This window comes from Cyclopterus lumpus, chromosome 6 (genome assembly GCF_009769545.1).
Source record: "Cyclopterus lumpus isolate fCycLum1 chromosome 6, fCycLum1.pri, whole genome shotgun sequence".
NCBI lineage: Eukaryota > Metazoa > Chordata > Actinopteri > Perciformes > Cyclopteridae > Cyclopterus > Cyclopterus lumpus.
Window position 1 is genome coordinate 10279985 of NC_046971.1, and position 18743 is coordinate 10298727.

An 18743-nucleotide genomic window follows, 5' to 3' on the forward strand; every position below is an offset into this window, starting at 1 on the left:
TTTTCTATTTTAGTATTTCAAGGTCAGGGGGTTGAGATGAATCGTCACGATGACGCTGGGCCCCATCCCCCAACTGCTACACCTTTACTGCAAATATAAAATATGTCTGTACTTCCACTACATACCACTAGGGGCCCCCCTTTTTAAATCCCCTTTATGATGTTTTTTTTTTTCATACGAGTCCTACTCCATCGCCAGCCCAGCCCCCCCCCCCCCCCATGCTCTCCCCTCCCTCCCGGCTCTCACTCCCACCTCCTCTACCTCTCTACGCTGGACTCTACGCTAGTAACACCGGTAGGTTAGCTATTGTCGGTCTGTCAGCCAAAGACTCGCTGTAAAGGCTTTGAGTGCACACCGGGAGAAATAACGGAAACGCTCTGTGTGGTATGTACATAACGGGATGCAGTACACGTCTGTGTGGCGAGTGTCTTGTTCGGTAAACGTGTCTTGAATTGGCTTGAAGCCGGTGGAATCTTACCTGGGAATGACGTGAAGGCGACGTGTGAGGCTAACGTCAGATGTCCTATTTAAATAGCAAATGGAGATGAAAGGCGGTGTAGTATCGTGAGTGTGTGTGTTGTCGCTTCGTTGTGAGAGACGGCAGCGCAACATTTTCCCGTTATGTGGCAAGCCCCTCATATTCTCTCCCGTTACATATGGTGGGTTTAAATATACAACGTTAACCGTTAGGCCTGTTGTAAACTCGTTAATATGGGACGTTGAATCAGACCGTCATGAACGTTATACGCGGGTCGTTAACACAACCGTGTCGACGTCACCCGTAAAACCGACGGTTCGGTGACAGGTGTAACGTCAACGGATTTTTAATTATCGTCATCAGTTTGAATTGATATTTTAAAAGCTCGCTTTTTTTTTTTGTTGGGATGTCACCACACAGCGACCGCACGCGTTACTCAATGTCCACGCGCGGCGCCGAGGCGGCCGCCTTGAGGGATTCATTATCATGTGGGTTTGGGTCGTGTTCGGGAGTGGAGAGTAAACCCACCTAAACTGTATCCACCTCCTTTTTCATTGGTAGAGACACGTAGAGCGACTCCCCTCTGACAGCCAGACTAGCTAAACATTAACGTACTGTGACTTAAGGGCAGAATGAAAGAAAAGGTGAGATGGATCGTTTTCATTTTAATTAAATATGTATTAATGCTGAACATCTTCAATGCCGGATGCTGGATACATGTTATCCCACTTGCTCTGCAGACAATGTGAACTCCTCACAGAAAGGAATATTTAGCTGCTGAGTAAGAGGTTAAGCAATAATATATGCTTCTAAAAGAAGCAACTTTATTTCCAGTGCATTGGTCAGGTTATGACGAGGTCAAGCAGTTTAATAAAGCACTCCTGCAGCCTTGCAATAATTGATGAGTTGAACCATTCTGGGGTGTACGGTGACATCCTGTGTTTTCCAATGGAACTGTTGTACTTGCTTTGGCTGTCATGCTGAACACATCACTTTATTCTCATTCAGTAGACAACAACATTATGTTAAATATTCATTTATTCTAGATGCAGGAATACACCCATATCGCATTTCCTAAAAGTATGCTAAAATGCCAGTGGCAAGGACGGCTAAATGTCACTGGTTATGTGCGCTGAGTGGACATGACATATAGCTTTGCTGTGGGAAGATGCTGTGCTTCTGTGTGTTTTTCAGGCCAGTCAAGGCTTTAATGTAATCTGCAAACTGTAATCGGATGCTTCAATGCTGCATTTAGCTTTTTCATTTTGGAAACTCCACTCACAGTGGTATCATTATTTTCCTATCGAGGTTGGGGGGAAAGCTGAGAGGGAAACAGAGGAGATACAAGAGTAAAGCCCCAGGTGACTTCAAAAACTGGGCCACCAAAGATACCTTCGGTGTCAGAGGAGGTGCGGAACAATGCACCACCTCTCTGCACTGAAGGGGCATTTGTGCCCCTTGAAAGTTGATGCCAGCTTGTTATTTCTGATCTACAGAAGGTGATTACAACAATGCCCAACTGTGCACGTTTAATGGCTGCAATGTGTGGAGCACCTTTAGTGGAAATGCATCGCTGTGCCCAGATCATAACCCATATGCCACTGGTTGTGAATGGAGATTGCGAGAGAGCTTTTATAAGAATTAGGTTTATAATCCTGAAGCTGTCGGAAAGAGGGAATAGTAATCAGATTTATCTGTGACACCACACATTTCATCCATTGTTTCTGCAGTGTTGTAGATATCCCAAAATAGACTGCATCTCTTAAACCATTATTTAAAAAGAAGCATGGTAATAGCACGACAGCAGCTGTCAGATTTGTTGTGTAGTAGACATACAGCTGTCAGTGCAGATAACTATATTTAAAACCCAATCCCATCCTCCAATAGAAATAATTGATGCAACAAATATACACAAGGACAATATGAAGCTGGATGTCAGTCATACAATAGTAGCTAAAGCCAAAAATAACTAGGTAAATATATACATACATATTTTTACTTCTATGGAAAATACTATCTCTGTAAAAGTGGACAGCTTGAGTTGCGTATTAGATTTACAGATTTGTGCTCTTGTAGCTCAGAGATAGAGGGTTGCAGGCACACACACACACACACACACACACACTGTCTGTTGATCAAGCCAGTACATGTGAGACAGATGGGCTGGTAACAACAGCCGGCTCTCAGATAATAAGGAAGGAAATGTGTGATTTTCCTTTCTTTTAACCTCTTTTCGACGAGCCACAGTCACGTGAGCGAAGTGCTGACTGCAGCCACTCACTTCCTATCTTTCAACAACCTGATCGTCATTTAGTCAGCAAGATCTTTACTCGGTTTGGCACTTGAGGACATGGAGGCAGCAAAGGAGCTGTGATAGATAAGGTAAAATGTTCTCTGGTTGATTTGAATGAGATTTGCATTGAGTTTTGCATAAGGAAACTAGTGACTGGTATGGATTTGTCTCCAGATTTTTAGTATCTGCAGGGTTATATTTAACTTTTTGTATATGTCTTTGTCATTGAGACATGCCTCAGAGCAGATTAGTCAAAGCAGCTCAATACGTGTATGCCTTGCCGACGCCTAATTTCTTATTTATCCTCGCTCTGATCCAGTATTGTCAGCTTTTTGAAGCACTTCCAATACACTGTATTTTTGGAAAGAAAAGCTTCTTATCTTGTTTTTTATGAACAGAGAAGATAGGCCTACACATCTGCCACTTCTTTTATTTAACTGTCCGTAATGGTTGACAATGTGGTAAAATCATGTTATTAATTAATTAATTAATTAATAGGTTACATACAATGTTACCATTACCAGTTACAGGCAAACACCCAGTATACGTCTTACATCTTACATTAACTGAATACAAGCACTGGTCGGTGAACTTGTAATTAAGTATTTATTAAGTAAAAGAAAAAAGGCTTTAGAAATTGAATAGCCTAATTTAGCAAAAGAAGATTGCTTGCTGCTTTACCCACAAGATTCAACAACAATCTTCATTATCCTCCCCTGGAAAAAAATGTTTATTGCCTCATTGTTCATGTTGAAATGATGAACAAGGTTCAAAAACTGAACTGTTATCTCAGTTGGTGCCCAAACTCTTGAATCAAATGGGTCCAATGGCTGACTGAGGGAAGTTGTTAAGTTCAAGGTTCTGCGTGGCAGGTGAGTTGCACAATCACCTTGTCTATTGTTTACTAATCAGTGCTTATCTTTTCTAAAGGTGACAAACTATATATATGACCTTTGTGGGAATGTGTGTGTTTAAGTGAGAGATGTTTCAAGTCGGCTAGTTTGATAAAGAAGTTTTCAGTCACTTCAAATCAATGTTTTGTCTTGAAGTAACTGTCCTCTTTAATGCCGTATTGAAACATGACCTTGCATTCTTTGCAACCAAAGGTGAATTTGAAATACCAGCTCCACTGCATTTTCCTGTCAGATTGTAGATTTGTTTGATGAGTGATGCCACGTGTGCTGTGGACACTGAGGCTACATGTTTCCATACAGACTCCAATTGTCATGACAAGACAGTCCAGCCGGGCTATGACTGTGGGTCAAATAGATGTCCTGGCGCAGACACGGTCGTGTGGTGGAGATGAAGTGAAGTGGACGAGTCGAGCCGCAAGCATGAAGGAGAAGGAGGGACATGTCGGTTTGATGGGTTACTCATAACGACTGCAGTGCTCTTCACCATACATTATCTCATCAGTCCTTTCACTAACAGAACATACTATAGTCTGTCAATTATTATCTGAAGAGAATCAGTGTGCTTGACTGGAGTTAAGTTCAGGAGGAAGTCAGCGACAGGAAATATGGAAACAAAAGGAGCATGCTTAAAGGGAAAAGGGTCTCTTCATTACAGCTGGATGAGAAAATGGCGAGGAGGGCTGTGAACTCCCGGCAGCAGAGACGAGAACACTGAGCCTCCAGAGACCAGAGATGTGGCCCTCTGACCTGCTCTGAAACCCCCCTTTCTCCTCCTCCCCGCTCCACCCCTGAAGCAGCCAGCGGGCGCCTCAAGTGCCCATCCAAACTAAACATACCAGACCACAGCTGCATTCATGCCTCGATACAGTTATCCGCAAACCTAAACATCCACACATGCTGAGCAATCTCTCTGAAACTGAATCTAAGGAATTAGGTATGTTGGCGTTGTACGAGTGCAGATGCACTTCACAAAGAAACCCACAAGTCTGAGATGGAAAAGCTGTGTTTGTGAGTCGTGACTCGTGACTGAGGGAAATGATGGGGGAGGGCCTGTGAGGAGGAGAGAGAAGGAGGCGGGTTGCACACACAGAGAGGCACGTTGTGATTGGTGGACAATGGGGGTGGAGAGAATGACAGAGTAAATGGGAAGCATCTTTTTACACTGAAGGCATTCTGTACCTTTTATTATGGAGCATCTTGCCTACATCAGATATAGTTCATCTGTTTGCTCAGAAAGGGCAATTTGAGCATATGGAGGACAGAGGTTCCCCGATACGGTCTCGAGTCTCACAATAAGAGAGCTCATGCATCACAAGTGTTCAAGGACATGTATGACGCACAGATGTTCCAGTGACAATGGAGATGTTTTAACAAGTAATTACCCTATCGTGATCGCTAAAGCTCTATTTTTAAGAGCTGTCAACAATGCTGACTAATTATGATGCACGGTGATTCATTATTGAAATCTTTCTTCTTCTGTTGTCCCTATTTAGGGATTAATAAGTGACATACAGAGTTTTTGATACTCAACCGTAGGGCTGATTCAATTAGTCAATCGACAAAAGGTTAATAAGAACCATTCAAGCTTCTCAATTGGCACGATTTGCTTCCTGCCTAATTGGATTTGATACTGTTGACGCGCCACCTCACCTGTAACTGAGGGCTGTGTTGCGTTTGGTCCTCGGCACACCTGGGAGGAGGTGTGCCGAGGTTCTGATCTGGATGTGGACCTTTAGCTGAAATGGATAGAAAGACATGCATTTCCAAATGCAAATACTCACGTTTATTCTCTTAAAACAAACTATCAAACACTTCTGATGAAGCGCTCACAAAGGCCTTCAGTGGTTTTTTTGAGACGGTTGCGCTTGTTTTCTGACATTTTAGAGACTAAACAATTAAGTGATGATGAAAACAATAATTATTAGCAGCTCTCACCAACTGATATTGATTTCTCGGGGTAAAGTTATTTTTTGTATTTTAGGTGGTGTAACAGCTTGTTACTAAAAACCAGTCCATGTTGTAATGTTTGTGAAGGCAACATTGCTTCATTATAACCTTTAGATAGTGCTTTGTGTATGTGTTATTTTGTTGGAACATTTCTGTTACCAGACACTTTTTGAGAACGCTTAATGTGACCGTTCCTATTTCTTTACAGATATCTCCCAACTTGAACTAACAGCTACTGCAAGACTGCACAAACCCACTTGGACAGCAACACACAACTGTAATCAACTGACCACCGAGTGACGAGCTCACAGACAGATTGACACTTTGACCAGCCAGGGCTTCAGATAAATGGCTGACAAGCAGATCAGGTACGCTGGAATGTGGAAAGACTACAGATACAGCACACTGTGGACGTTCATTTGGTTTTCATTTATTGACCTTTCATATTTCATATTTCTGTCTCTTGTCCAGTTTGCCTGCCAAATTGATCAATGGGGGGATCGCTGGCCTGATCGGAGTGACCTGTGTGTTTCCCATTGACCTGGCCAAGACTCGCTTGCAAAACCAGCAAAATGGATGTCGCCTTTACACCAGCATGTAAGACATTTCTGTATTTTACTTTTTGCATTTGAGCACATAAACATATTGCTGGGCTATAGTCAGGACTAACCAACAGTATCACATAGCTTGTCATCAGATTCCTAGATAAATAACCAACCACCACTCTTGTGTTTATGTTTCAGGTCAGATTGCCTTATTAAGATCATCCGGTCCGAGGGGTATTTTGGGATGTATCGAGGTACGTTTTACGTGCTTTTAGATTTTTTGTGAATAATGTGTGAGCATTTAAGCTGTTAGGTAGCATAAGGTTCTGAATACTTTCAGCTTCATAACGAGGCTATACAGATATCATTTTCGCTCTGCCTCTGTTTTTTGTCCTTCTTTTTCTTCTTTGAGCCTCTCGCTTTCTTACCCTCTGTCCTTTTTATCCTCTCAGGAGCGGCAGTGAACTTAACACTCGTCACGCCTGAGAAAGCCATTAAATTGGCTGCCAACGACTTCTTCAGGCAACACCTCTCCAAGGATGGGTGAGGCATGAACGTTCTAACAGGCTGACTGACACACACACTCCCTCATTCATTTTGTGCTTAACTGCCGTGTTTACTAACATGTAAGCTAACACATTAGCTGTCTGTATTTTCACAAAGATTCTAGTTAATCCTGTTCTGTCGTCTCCTCCTTGGCACTGAGTATTTCACAGTGGTTTGTTAACTGTCTGGTTTAAAAATACTGAATTACTTGCATGTGTGTCAGAAGAAGCGCTGTCTGAAAGTAAAACTAGCACATCATTGTATCACATGTCAAACATTAACCCACCCATTGTCCCCCATGACAAAGTGAAAGGTTTTCTGGGCATCTATCTCCATCTCGTTGGTGAAAAACATGCGAGCGGATAAATGATTGACTTGTCTTGTCCAGCCGCTCACCTTGTGAATTATTAATCTGCCCTTGTGGCAGACATGTTGATATAGAAGACATAACATCTTTTTCAAGGACTGCAGAAATAAGGTTGTCTCACGCCATCATTTTAGTTTAGCTTGCTTTATTCTGATCCAGCATTTTGTCGTCATTTTCTTTCAGAAAACTCACTCTGCTCAAAGAGATGCTGGCTGGGTGCGGGGCAGGTACATGCCAGGTGAGTGAGGTGCTGCTTTAATTGCATCCTCCTGTTCTCCATCTGGAACTGCTGCCTTTAACACTACCGATGTCAGCTCACATACGCACCACTGGGCCTCAGCCATCGCCTCATTTATCACTGCCTGCAGCTAGAAATAGCCAGGACTGGGTTTAAATGAGAGGCGGTAGTTGCAGGAACATGCTCACGGTTTGTCTCTGTATCTGTGATATGAATGTAGCCTGTAACGTTCCCTTTTCATGAATGATTTCTAATCACTGAATGATTTCTAATCACTAATCACTGAAATGTTGTCTAGTTAGCAGGCGATACACTGGCAGCTTGATTTGAGTGATCAGATAAGACCCTGTGAGAGCGCTTGGCCATGTGCACTGAATGAGTGAGTCAGAGGGAAATGCCTCTCGTCAATGAGGGCAAAGGCTTCAAGCCCGAGGAACATAATTAGATTAAGTGTAGCAGACCTTGGATTAAGATTGCAACAGAGAACATGGCCATCTCATCTCTAATCCAGTTAACTAGTTACTACTGTGTGGATTACAGAGGAAAACAAGAGTTGACACAGCTGACGGATGCCAGTAGAGTTACACAGGACACATGTTTTGCATGACACATTCTAATACTAATCAATCCTTGTTAACCATGTGCATATGTTGACACTGTATGTGACACCTTGATTTTGCTTTGTTGCAGGTTATTGTTACAACTCCTATGGAGATGCTGAAAATCCAGCTCCAAGATGCTGGACGAATTGGTAAGAGGACATTCAATCCAGATGGCAGTTTAAGCAAATATTGATGTGCAGGGCATAAACTGGAGAAATAGTAGCCTCATGTGGTTATTTCAGAGATTACAAGAGCTTGATGCTGGTTTCTCCTTACTGTTATGAATTCAAAATATCTGCCCACATACCTGTTCTTAGTATTGCATGTATCTGGTAGTATTTATATGAAGCCTTTGCTGTTCTTAATGTTGTGTTTCTTACGCTCCATAGAGGCTCAGAGGAAGCTGATGCCAGAGACGGTGGCAGCGGGTACTGTGGCGACCAAGTCTCCAACAGCCATGCAGCTCACCAGAGAACTGTTGAGGGAAAAGGGTATTGCTGGGCTGTATAAGGGCCTTGGTGCCACCTTGCTCAGGTAACACAGATCTCTGAACTAGTTTTACCAACCGGCTTCAATGAACTTCACATGACTTACTGTCTTGGGACTTATTTCTCTCATTTTGTAGGGATGTTCCTTTCTCCATCATCTATTTCCCCCTTTTTGCCAACCTGAACAACCTGGGCAAAAGAGGCGTAGATGGGCCTGCTCCCTTCTACGTGTCGTTTCTCTCAGGCTGCCTTGCGGGGAGCACAGCGGCCGTTGCCGTCAACCCTGTTGATGGTGAGCTGTGGTGAAGGTTGCTGAACGTTGTTACAGCAATGTGTGCACCGCTAGTTGATGTTCTATATTCACCTGATCTCTGTGTGTTGCAGTGATAAAGACCAGACTGCAGTCACTGAACCGAGGAAGCACAGAAGACACGTACAGTGGAGTGACTGACTGTATCAGGTGACCTCTTTATGTCTTTACTGCTGCAGCATGTGTGACGCTGCATGTGTCAAGTCAAAATGGATTTAAGTGCATTGACGCACGCAAAAACTATGAAACAGCAGCAAATGTATCAAACAATACAGCTGATACGTTAATATTAAACACAAGTTAAAAGATAAATAAACCACAATCAACACCATACCTACTGGCACATAGCTAGTGCTGGCTGTATGTTTCGCTTTTAATAATGAGGTTTTATTTGTTCTCCAGGAAAATTATGCAAAATGAGGGACCATCAGCCTTCCTGAAGGGAGCCTACTGTCGAGCCTTGGTCATTGCACCTCTGTTTGGCATCGCCCAGGTGATCTACTTCTTGGGTGTGGGGGAATTTATTCTCAGCTCCTTGACTAGAAAAGAAAACTAAAAAGCACATCCTTTCTGCCTTTCCCTCCCACAATGCATCACGCCAACTGCGTTCATCTCATTCTGAAAGAAATGTCCAATGGGTCAAAGCGTGACCGGTCAGTACATGTTGTTTTGAATTTGTTGTGTTGAATGTTGAAATCGTTTCGGAGGGAGCCTTTATTTGCCAAGCTGCCTATGGGGGCACACAACAATCCAGGTGGCATGCTGAGCTAGCTCTCTGGAAATAAAGCCACACATATCAGTTGACGTTTTAAAGGAATATTGCTTGTATAATTACAGCATCTTATTGCATTTTGTGAAAATGATTGTCGAATTTCCAAAGTAGACGTACTGCCCATGGTTGCTGCAGTTCTGCAAGCCTACACTACCTAGTTTTAAAAAGCATTAGTTTCTGAATTACAAAGAGACCTTAGTGATCATTATACATAATACATAGTTAAATTAAATGCACGTACTTTACTTAGAAAGATATTTGTAAACATAAGAAGAATAGAATATTTAAAAAAAACACACTATTCAAAGAATTCCCCCAGACCCTATGTCTTAAGAAATAATATATTTAGAATTAGAGCAAGACATAGAGTATGCCTCAGTTTCAGACAAAGACCCAGGGAATGTATTGATATGATATCAGCACACCCCCTCTGATCTTTCCTGAGAAGCCACACCCCTTCCTGTAAGTGGTTGTAATGAAGCCATTCAGCTCCACGCTGACTTGGGTTGCCTTGGCTTTTTAACGTAGATCAGGTTCCATTTGATATTTAGTGCTACCACAATGGTATGACTGTTTTGCCTCAGTGAAAAAGATATCTCCTTTTTTTTCGTAGTCACACCCTAAAGTGATGGGACACTGTACAACATTCGGACATTATGCACACTACACAAACTCATTGTTTAAAGCTGCCTCTATGCGTCTTTCTATGGGCTGAAACTGTCAAGCATTGTAGTTGTGGCCACACCCCAATCAGAGATGTCACAGCAGGGCTTTTGCCTTTGAGAGATGACGGGAAACACCTGCTGTGACATCACATATGGGATTGCAGCCAAAAGTGCTGTGCACTTTAAGCATTTCAGTCCACCGAGGAAAGCGTTAGCTGTGAGCGCTAAATGGGTTGAAAGTCATTTAAATAGGATGCAGGTTATTAGCAGATTATTTGGGAATTATGCTGACAAATGGTCAGCCATTACACGCTGAGGCCTCATGAGGACAGTCATCCATTGTGGAGCCAGTAAGACCTGAGCTGGAGTAGTTCACACCCCTCAGATCCAGACGTAATTATTATTGTTTACAGATTTGTTCACACATCCATTGGCAGGACTCAAAGAGCTAATGGTGAATCTTTCTTTATCTGAAAATCCAACCAATGTGTTTTCGGTGTTCTGTGATTTTACCAAACATCTCGGCTTGTTTGCTTTAGAGGTTTTGTTTGCTTTAAGCTGCGAGGGAAAGCAGCGCTGTTGTATCTTGTTTATGCATCACAACACTGAAGCCCCGCCATTGGTTTATCTCGCCGGAGATCAAGGTGACTTTGATATGTATTATCCAATCACATTCCTTCCTCGCTCCCACTGTTCAAGCAGCTCCTCGATTATGATGTTGCACTGTAGATACGCCGTGCAACTTTTCAATGTTTTATCATTTGTGGGAGTGAGATCTATTTATCAAAAATCCTTTCTATGGGCAGTATAGCACTATATATATGTATGTGTTGTTTTTTCTGTGTCAAAGTGTCCACCTTAACTATATTGTACATATGCAGATGATATGAACTTTATGTTTTAGAATTTATTGTTTGGTTTGTACATGATGGCTTATTTGCACACCTACCTCTCCAGCCCCCCTCCTCAATCCATTATGTTGTGATTCTATGTTATGATGATGTGGACATATCAAATGAAAGAACATGTTTTAATGCAACAAACATAATTTGAACTTAAATGCAGCATGTTGAAGATTATTATATATTTTTTTTTTATGTGTTACTGAATACAAAGAGGAACACTAGTATAGATCAATGAGGGTTTATTGGAGGTGTCATTATTGGTTAATTGGTCAGTCTATTGTCCTGTTTCTTACAGTTTTATCAACCGGGACCAAACGGAACACCGTTTAATGATGATAGAAGTGTAGGTCGTTTTAAATGAATGACCCCTGGGACTATAAAACAGTCCTGGGAGTGAAGTATCATGAAATACAGCCTGAACAAGGCCTATAGGGACCTGCTGACATCAGACTGGAAATCCTACCATCTCTGAATGGTGCTTCTTTCACGAGGTAGCTGCAATATGACATTGATGGCTCTAACGACCAAGGCTAGCGAATGTCAGCGTTATCAATGTCTTAACCGAAGCCATAGGTCAGTGAGGGACAAGAGCACTGCTAGACATGGACTGGCACCTCCAGCCCTGCTGACAGATGACAGCCGGGCCACAGGAAAACGGTGAAAAGACCTGTCTAGCCGCATACGCTCGTCTTTATAAATTACTGTTGTAGTTATTCAACATTCCGATTGCCAGTTCATCTCATATATGCTGTTTTATTGTAATAATGCCTATTTTTGTGTTGTTGATATTATCGTTATGATTTTTTTTAAACTCCCCACCCCCTCTCTTGTTGTTTTCTGATTTATTTGTCTGTATCTTTGGTTGACTCTTGAAAATGTTGTGCAAGTACTTTTGTTTTACTCAGCTGTGAATTTTCACTGACCTTGTGCATTTGGTTATATATGTGTGTGTGTGTGTGTGTGTGTGTGTGTGTGTGTGTGTGTGTGACTGTGTAGTGCTGTAGTTGATGTGTAGTTGTTAAGTGTGACACTGCGGTATTTTTCTCTTTGATTGTCAGACCCGTGTCCTCTCCCCTCTCTCCTTCTATCTTTCACACTCCTCTGCCATCGTCTCTCCCCGGCATCCACAGCCGGGGCTGCAGGTTGATGCAGGGGAGCTCTAAAACACCAAATGTATGACTTAGAGTGTATACAATCAAAGAAAGCACAAAGGATTATTAGGCACAAGAGAGCACATGACCCACTTTGAATATACTCAGACAAAGTCAAGCATTGTGCTGCTTTTGCAGACATGGATTGAAGTCTGATTTATTCAAGTGGAGATGTCGATTGAGATTAACTTTTGAGTCTTGTAAGAAGGTTTATCTATGTCTGTAAAACTTGATCCACAGGGCTGAGACGACATGTCCATTATAAGAGACCCTTGTGATGGTGTCCACAATGTCACCCATCAGCAGTTATCCACAAAATGTATATCGCCTATATATTCTAAATGAATCAGATATAAGAATGTATCTTAGATATTATGAGATGTATTATTATTATTATAGTGAAGAGTTTATTACATTTTAATCTAAAGATGTGTGCTTTACACATTCACTGAAAATGTTCATGTACCAGCTCACTGATATGCAATAAGTAGGAGCCACACACAGACACACACTAGAAGAAAATAAAAAAAATAAATAAAAATGACGGCAAATTGGAGGCCTTCTGGGGTCCCTTCACGGCCTCTGTTGTCTTCCTCCAAGAGGAACTGTGCATTATGACACTATACAATAGGGAACCTCACCCCACTGTCCATCTACTAAGTCTCTCTGTGGCAAAGAGGGTGTTTATGAATATGTGTGATGATTGACAGTTGTTCAAGACATTGTTGACAATGCAATTGAGAAGAAAAAAAAGACATCCCAAATATTGTGTTCCCTGTCACAATTTGCTGTTCAATAAACTGACTGTCCTGAAATTGCCTGGTGTGTTCTGTGCTGCGTGTTTCTTTTTCTTCTTCTTTTTTTTACACATCTGCTTTCAAGGTCCAGTAAAACGCAGACAGAGCCGTTTTAGTCTGAAAAAGTGCTGCGAAAACAAAACAGCAGTGTGAAGTTTTTTGAAGAGTGTGAGCATGACATCTTGGCTCCTCGAGGCTCAGGAGCCACACTGCAGTGATTTGCTGCCTCGTGGAGCCACCAGGTGTCAGTGTGGGGTCGCAGGAGAGCTGTTCGTCCTGCTGTGGGGAGGGGGGGGGGGGGGGGGGGGGCAGTGATGTGGACTACAGGTGTATGCTAAACTCGGGTGGTGTGGTAATAAATCACAGCCACCGATCTGCCTCTCTGTCTATCTTATTCTCAGTCATCTTATTCTCAGCCATGTAGTTTCCAGCTCTTCCATGCGTGGACACAGATGTGTCTCCATGATCTGTGCGGCTTCACTTGACAAACAAGGCGTGTCTGTGTGCTCATAAGTTGCACGACAGGAATATGGAAATGTCTTTTCTTTCGTGGATTTCAACGGATGTTCAAGGTCCATAAATCCCACATTATTCCTAAATATGTTTCGGCAGAACTGCGGTTTTGACATTGTTAATCCCCTGCTGTTTGCTCTGTGTTCAACATTGCTGTTTATAGCATTATATTCCAGAATGCTGTTTTTCAGCAATAATTCAATCTTATCTAATCCCACACACACACACACACACACACACACACACACACACACGCACCACACACACACACACACACACACACACACACACATACTGTGCGTCTTTGCATCCAGATCTTATTTCAACCAGAGTCAGATTTCATATTGAATTGTGTGCCTCTTTGAGAGACTCCTTTCATCATCTACTCCAGTGTTTACACACACTGGAGATTAATCTCAGTTTACCACAATGACTTTGAAATATAGAAATGAGCACCAGCCACTGTACTTATGCTCATTTGAATCTCCTTTGTGTGTCATGACTTGAGCGTCCGCCATGAACTCGTCTTTCATGCTTTCTAGCAAGGGGAGAAGAGAAGGTGGAGGAAAGGGCAGTCTGAGTTGAGCCTAAAGCGAGAGAACAATGGAGGTTAGGGGTAAATCAAGAGGTGGAGACAGTAAAGGGTCGTCGATAGAAGGAGCCGAGAGCCAGAGGAAAGATGGGGATGGTGTTGATGTATATATAGGTCACTAAATCAATGGGAATCAGGTTTTTGAAGGGGAGACAAGGGGATATTTATAGAAACCAGTGGAGACAGATGCATCAGTGACAGGCACAATGATGCTGGGAGCATGGGACGGGTGTGGGTGTGTGTGTGGGGGTCTGGGAACAGACTGTGGTCAAATTAGTCTGCAGAGAATTCTCCGAACAAAAGGCAAATGATTCTCAATACTGATCAAATCACACAATGCACAGCGCAAAACAAAATATGATGAGATGGAAATCACTGCAGATGCTTTGAGCAAATGACCTTCTCAGCTCTGTTGACAAAACGCAGGCAAACTGTTAAGTTGCGGTGTTGCTTACAGCATTTGCATCTATACAGCTCAACTCATATCATTTTGAATTGTAATCTGTGATATCAGAGAGACACATGATTGAATTTAATATTAGCTTTCTATTTTGCAGGCGTATAAAGAAAACCTGCATATTCATCCCTCAAGCACACTGAAGAGTGACTGAGTGGCTGAGAAGTGCAATAAAAAACATCACGGACCGCATTGTATAGATTTCAGGTCCGAGGTTAGTGGTTGATGAGCATGCACTGTAATGATTTCCATTTTAATATCAGAGATTAATTACACAACTTCTGTTTCAACCATTTCTACCAAATGGCAAAGCGCTGACGCTGGCCTTGTGTGGCCGTTTTAATAACTGCCGTGGCTCATCCCATTTCATTTTATAATGTCCCACGTCGCCGTCTGCCAGCTTCAAGTGAGAAAGTAAGAAGAAGTTCCATCACAAATGAGAAATTAGCTCTGAGAACAAGAAGGAAAAGTAATTGAAGAAATTGTTTTAAATTGCCTCCAGACTGTATTTTTCTAGGACTAAGTCAAGGTCATGGACAAATTGTTCCTTCACCACTTACAGGGCTGTGTGTGTGTGTGTGTGTGTGTGTGTGTGTGTGTGTGTGTGTGTGTTTGATGCAAGACAGCCTGAGCACTGAGTGTTAACATAATCTACATCTCATTTGGAGAGTATTTGCATAGCAGCCACATCACCTCGCATCAAAAACTGGTAGAAGACACACACAATTACTCCTCAACAGCTCTTAATCTCGGGCCTGTGCCTAATAATGTGGTCAATAAACTCACAGAATAGTGTCGTGAATACAGGACCATCTGACCACCATTTATATAAGAGGTAAGGAAGTGGATATGCAGCATGGTTGAAGTGACGGGGCCAGATGGTCGTTACGTTGTTTCCTCATTTCAGTGTTTGATGAATCAGGATGTTGCTCTAATGACTAATTTGTTATTGTGGTTTAAGATATATAGAAGTGGAAAGTATCTCAATACATTTACTCAGGTACTGCTCATAAGCACAGTTTTGAGGTACTTGCACAAACATGAGCACTTCACCGCTTTATACTATTGCATGTTTAAACTAAATGATGTTAAACTGACAGCTATCCAGTGTACACATTTTCCGCAAGGTGACATCTTCAAATGTATGGTTTTATCTAACAAACCTGTTAATAAATCATAGAAAACAACAAATCCTCATATTGGAAAAGCTAGAATTAGTCAAGTCTTGGCTTACTTGCTTGATTGAATGACCAACCCTTCATCAAAATAGCTGCCAATTAATTACAATTAAAGTATACAAGGGAACATTAGCATTGGCCAGGTACAACAATTAACCATTAATGTTGTGATAGTTTATATGGTTCTGTTGTTTAATGTTATGTTATATGTTTAGTGTATTTTACCACATTGGGACTGAGAAAAATATAGTGAATACAATAATATAACATTCTGCACGATGAGTACTTTTACTCTTAAAATATTAATGTGTTACGTAAGTAGACTTCTGGAGACTTCTCCCACCACTAGTGAGATTCCCAATCAAGCCATGCGAGTCTGGTCTAAATCCCACGAGTGAGCTAACTGCACTCCTGCTTTCATGCAGAGGAAATATATATATATATATATATATATATATATATATATATATATATATATATATATATATATATTTTTTTTTTTTTTTAAAATGACACACAGATCCACAAACAGAATCAATGATCTCACGTTGCAGCAGAGCAAACAGACTTCTTAACGACGGCTCCAAAAAAACAAAAGTCACTTATGTTTTGTCCTCTGAGACACAGTGAACCAGTGGTTAATAAAGAGAGAGAGAGAGAGAGAGAGAGAGAGAGAGAGAGAGAGGGAGGGAGATAGTGAGGGAGGGAGATAGTGAGAGTCTCAAACTGGGTAGCCCACCTATCCACTAGGAGGAGAGGAGAGGCTGTTGAGGAGCAACACAACAATAAACAGCTCCTACTACGAACAACCACATCGTCGGAGTTCACGATACGCGCCAGAGGAGTACCGACACGCCACTGAGACAACGCCGTCGCGTTTGCCCCGGAGTGAATTAACAGCCATGTATCTGAACAGGGAAGAGGACAACAGCAAAGGTAAGATCCTGCCAACGGATTGGCACTCTTTGCGAGGAGCATCCTGACAGTTTCAAGGTGTTTCATTTCTGACCCGCTGTTTCTCTCTGAGGTGACGAGACGAGGTGGGGATGTACACTGTCACTCCCCGTCTATCTTTTCTCTCTCTTTCTTAAACAGCCTTCTCCTTTTGACATGCGGTCCTGCACGTTAGTCTAAAGTGAGGGCTGCCATTATGTAATATACGTGCAGTTAATTGCCTCCAGGGAGGAGGCTTACCAATAACCCAACATCCTGCATTTATTCCAATGCACCGTGGGCGAGTAATTGTGAACCTGTTGTAGACAGAGCCACTTTATCATAGGCGTCCTTTGACCGGCGCCTTTTTGTTGTCAATGTGTTAGACACACATACTTAAGGGCAACATAACACAAGGTCAAAGCCTCTAGCTACAATGAACCCCAAGTGACTACACGTTATTTATAGTGCTCCGCGGCGTCCGACATCCTGCAACAAACAAGCACCAAACAGAAGCTCACTAACGGAATGCAGCGTATTGCTGGACGATAACCGTGCAGAGGGCACAAAGGAGGCACATTTGAGTAATCTCCCCCACGTGTTTTTGAGGCGTGATTCCTTCCCTCCTCGGGTGCCCGGGGAACACACTCGACCCGTGTCCCCGACCACGAAGCACAAAGAAGTCTCCGGGCCGGAGAGGTAATGCTAATTACCAGCCGAATCTTCAGGTTATGGGAGAATAACACCTGCTGCTACCGAGGACCGGGAGGCGGGCAGGGGGTAGGGGTGTGTGCGTGCGTGCGTGCGTGTGTGTGTGTGCGTGTGTGTGTGTGTGTGTGTGTGTGTGTGAAAGAGCAAAAGGCAGAGTGGGAGGAGCTATTTTTGTTCATTTCCCTGTGATGTGAGATAATGTGATCTCGCCACACACGGACAACACATGCTTCTGTCCGGGGACGTGCGCGAGCAGCAGTAGCAGCAGCAGCATCCGTGCGCGAGAGCAGCTCCCCTTGTATCAGTCGACGGGAGAACAAAAGAAGCAAGAAAAATTGCAATCAGCATTTCATGTAAACGACAGACTGGACTGCAATTGAAGGCGATTTATACATCCAGAAAAGTTATTTTCTGTTGGAAAAAAATAGATTTTTGTCAAAGTTTGTCGGTCACTGATATCAACATAAGTCCTAATACAACAAATAAGTTAATATTCATAATAATAAGCTAACATTAACATTTAACGGTTACTATGTTACAGCTCCACTGTGGCTGCAGCGTAACCTTGATGGTTGCCCTGGTTACCCTTATTATAAAGGTTGCAAGTTGTCACGAGCAGCCCAGCTAATTCATTTCAAAAGAAGATGTGCAAGGAAGTTAATTAACTGGCATTTGCCACCTGTTTTTCAATTGATGCTATCTTGGAGTTTGGTTTTTTGACCTGGAAGTGTTGAGAGGATTGGACAGGTTTTTTGTGGCCTGCAGTCACTCCTGAGGGATGTGAACTACACATTTTTAAGCCAGGAATCCTTGCGAAGCCGGTTGAATTGCACAGTATCAGTCGGTTGGTCCTCCATCTTGGTCCAGACAACTATTAACAGGGTTAAATTCCATACTCAGAGCATTAATATAGCAGAAAACAACAACATGCTATGTAAAGATACAGAGAATGGAGTCACTCCTCCTGTGTGTTCGTTGCTTTGTTTACATAGTTGGGCCGTTGTTTCACTGGTTGTGCTGTTAGCACCGTTAGCTGCGAGCCCACGGCTCAGAAGTTCAAGTTTCCCAGACAATGAATCATAATATAATCTTTTACTCTCCTGATATGGTTAAACATGTTCTTATTTCTGGGCCTCATCAGACTTCTTCATTTAGCACCTTCGTCGGACCAAACAATGTATCTCCGACACAATAAACCAAACGCATTACCAGCATCCTTTAAGTTAACCGCTAGTAGCAAGGCTAGCATGCTCACTAAGTAAACTAAGCGTGCTAGCATTGCCATTGTGCACACGAGGCCATGCCACCATTAGTGCAGCCTCACAGAACTGCTAGCCCGGC

General features: G+C 42.5%; 2 protein-coding genes across 4 annotated transcripts in view; both read left to right on the forward strand.

Moving 5' to 3' along the window:
* The first annotated feature begins 150 nt into the window (after window positions 1–150).
* Window positions 151–13040, forward strand: slc25a22a (solute carrier family 25 member 22a). Of its 3 annotated transcripts, none has more exons than XM_034535987.1 (11): window positions 151–294; window positions 5841–6000; window positions 6104–6229; window positions 6376–6431; window positions 6630–6720; window positions 7274–7328; window positions 8019–8079; window positions 8320–8464; window positions 8556–8710; window positions 8803–8878; window positions 9131–13040. In XM_034535987.1, the coding sequence occupies exons 2-11, from the start codon at window positions 5981–5983 to the stop codon at window positions 9282–9284; spliced, it is 939 nt and encodes a 312-aa protein (XP_034391878.1). In that variant the 5' UTR covers window positions 151–294; window positions 5841–5980; the 3' UTR covers window positions 9285–13040. The 3 variants fall into 3 exon arrangements, with proteins under 3 accessions (XP_034391878.1, XP_034391877.1, XP_034391876.1); XM_034535986.1 differs by having other exon boundaries at window positions 245–384; window positions 9131–13033; XM_034535985.1 differs by lacking the exon at window positions 151–294 and adding an exon at window positions 2621–2860 and having other exon boundaries at window positions 9131–13033.
* A 3558-nt stretch (window positions 13041–16598) lies between these two features.
* The window catches only part of syt7a (synaptotagmin VIIa), a 62433-nt gene continuing 60288 nt past the window's right edge, over window positions 16599–18743 (forward strand). Inside the window, exon 1 of the mRNA XM_034535264.1 lies at window positions 16599–16694. Coding sequence (XP_034391155.1) covers window positions 16661–16694 — 34 coding nt within the window. The 5' untranslated portion in view covers window positions 16599–16660. The remainder of the gene's footprint in view (window positions 16695–18743) is intronic.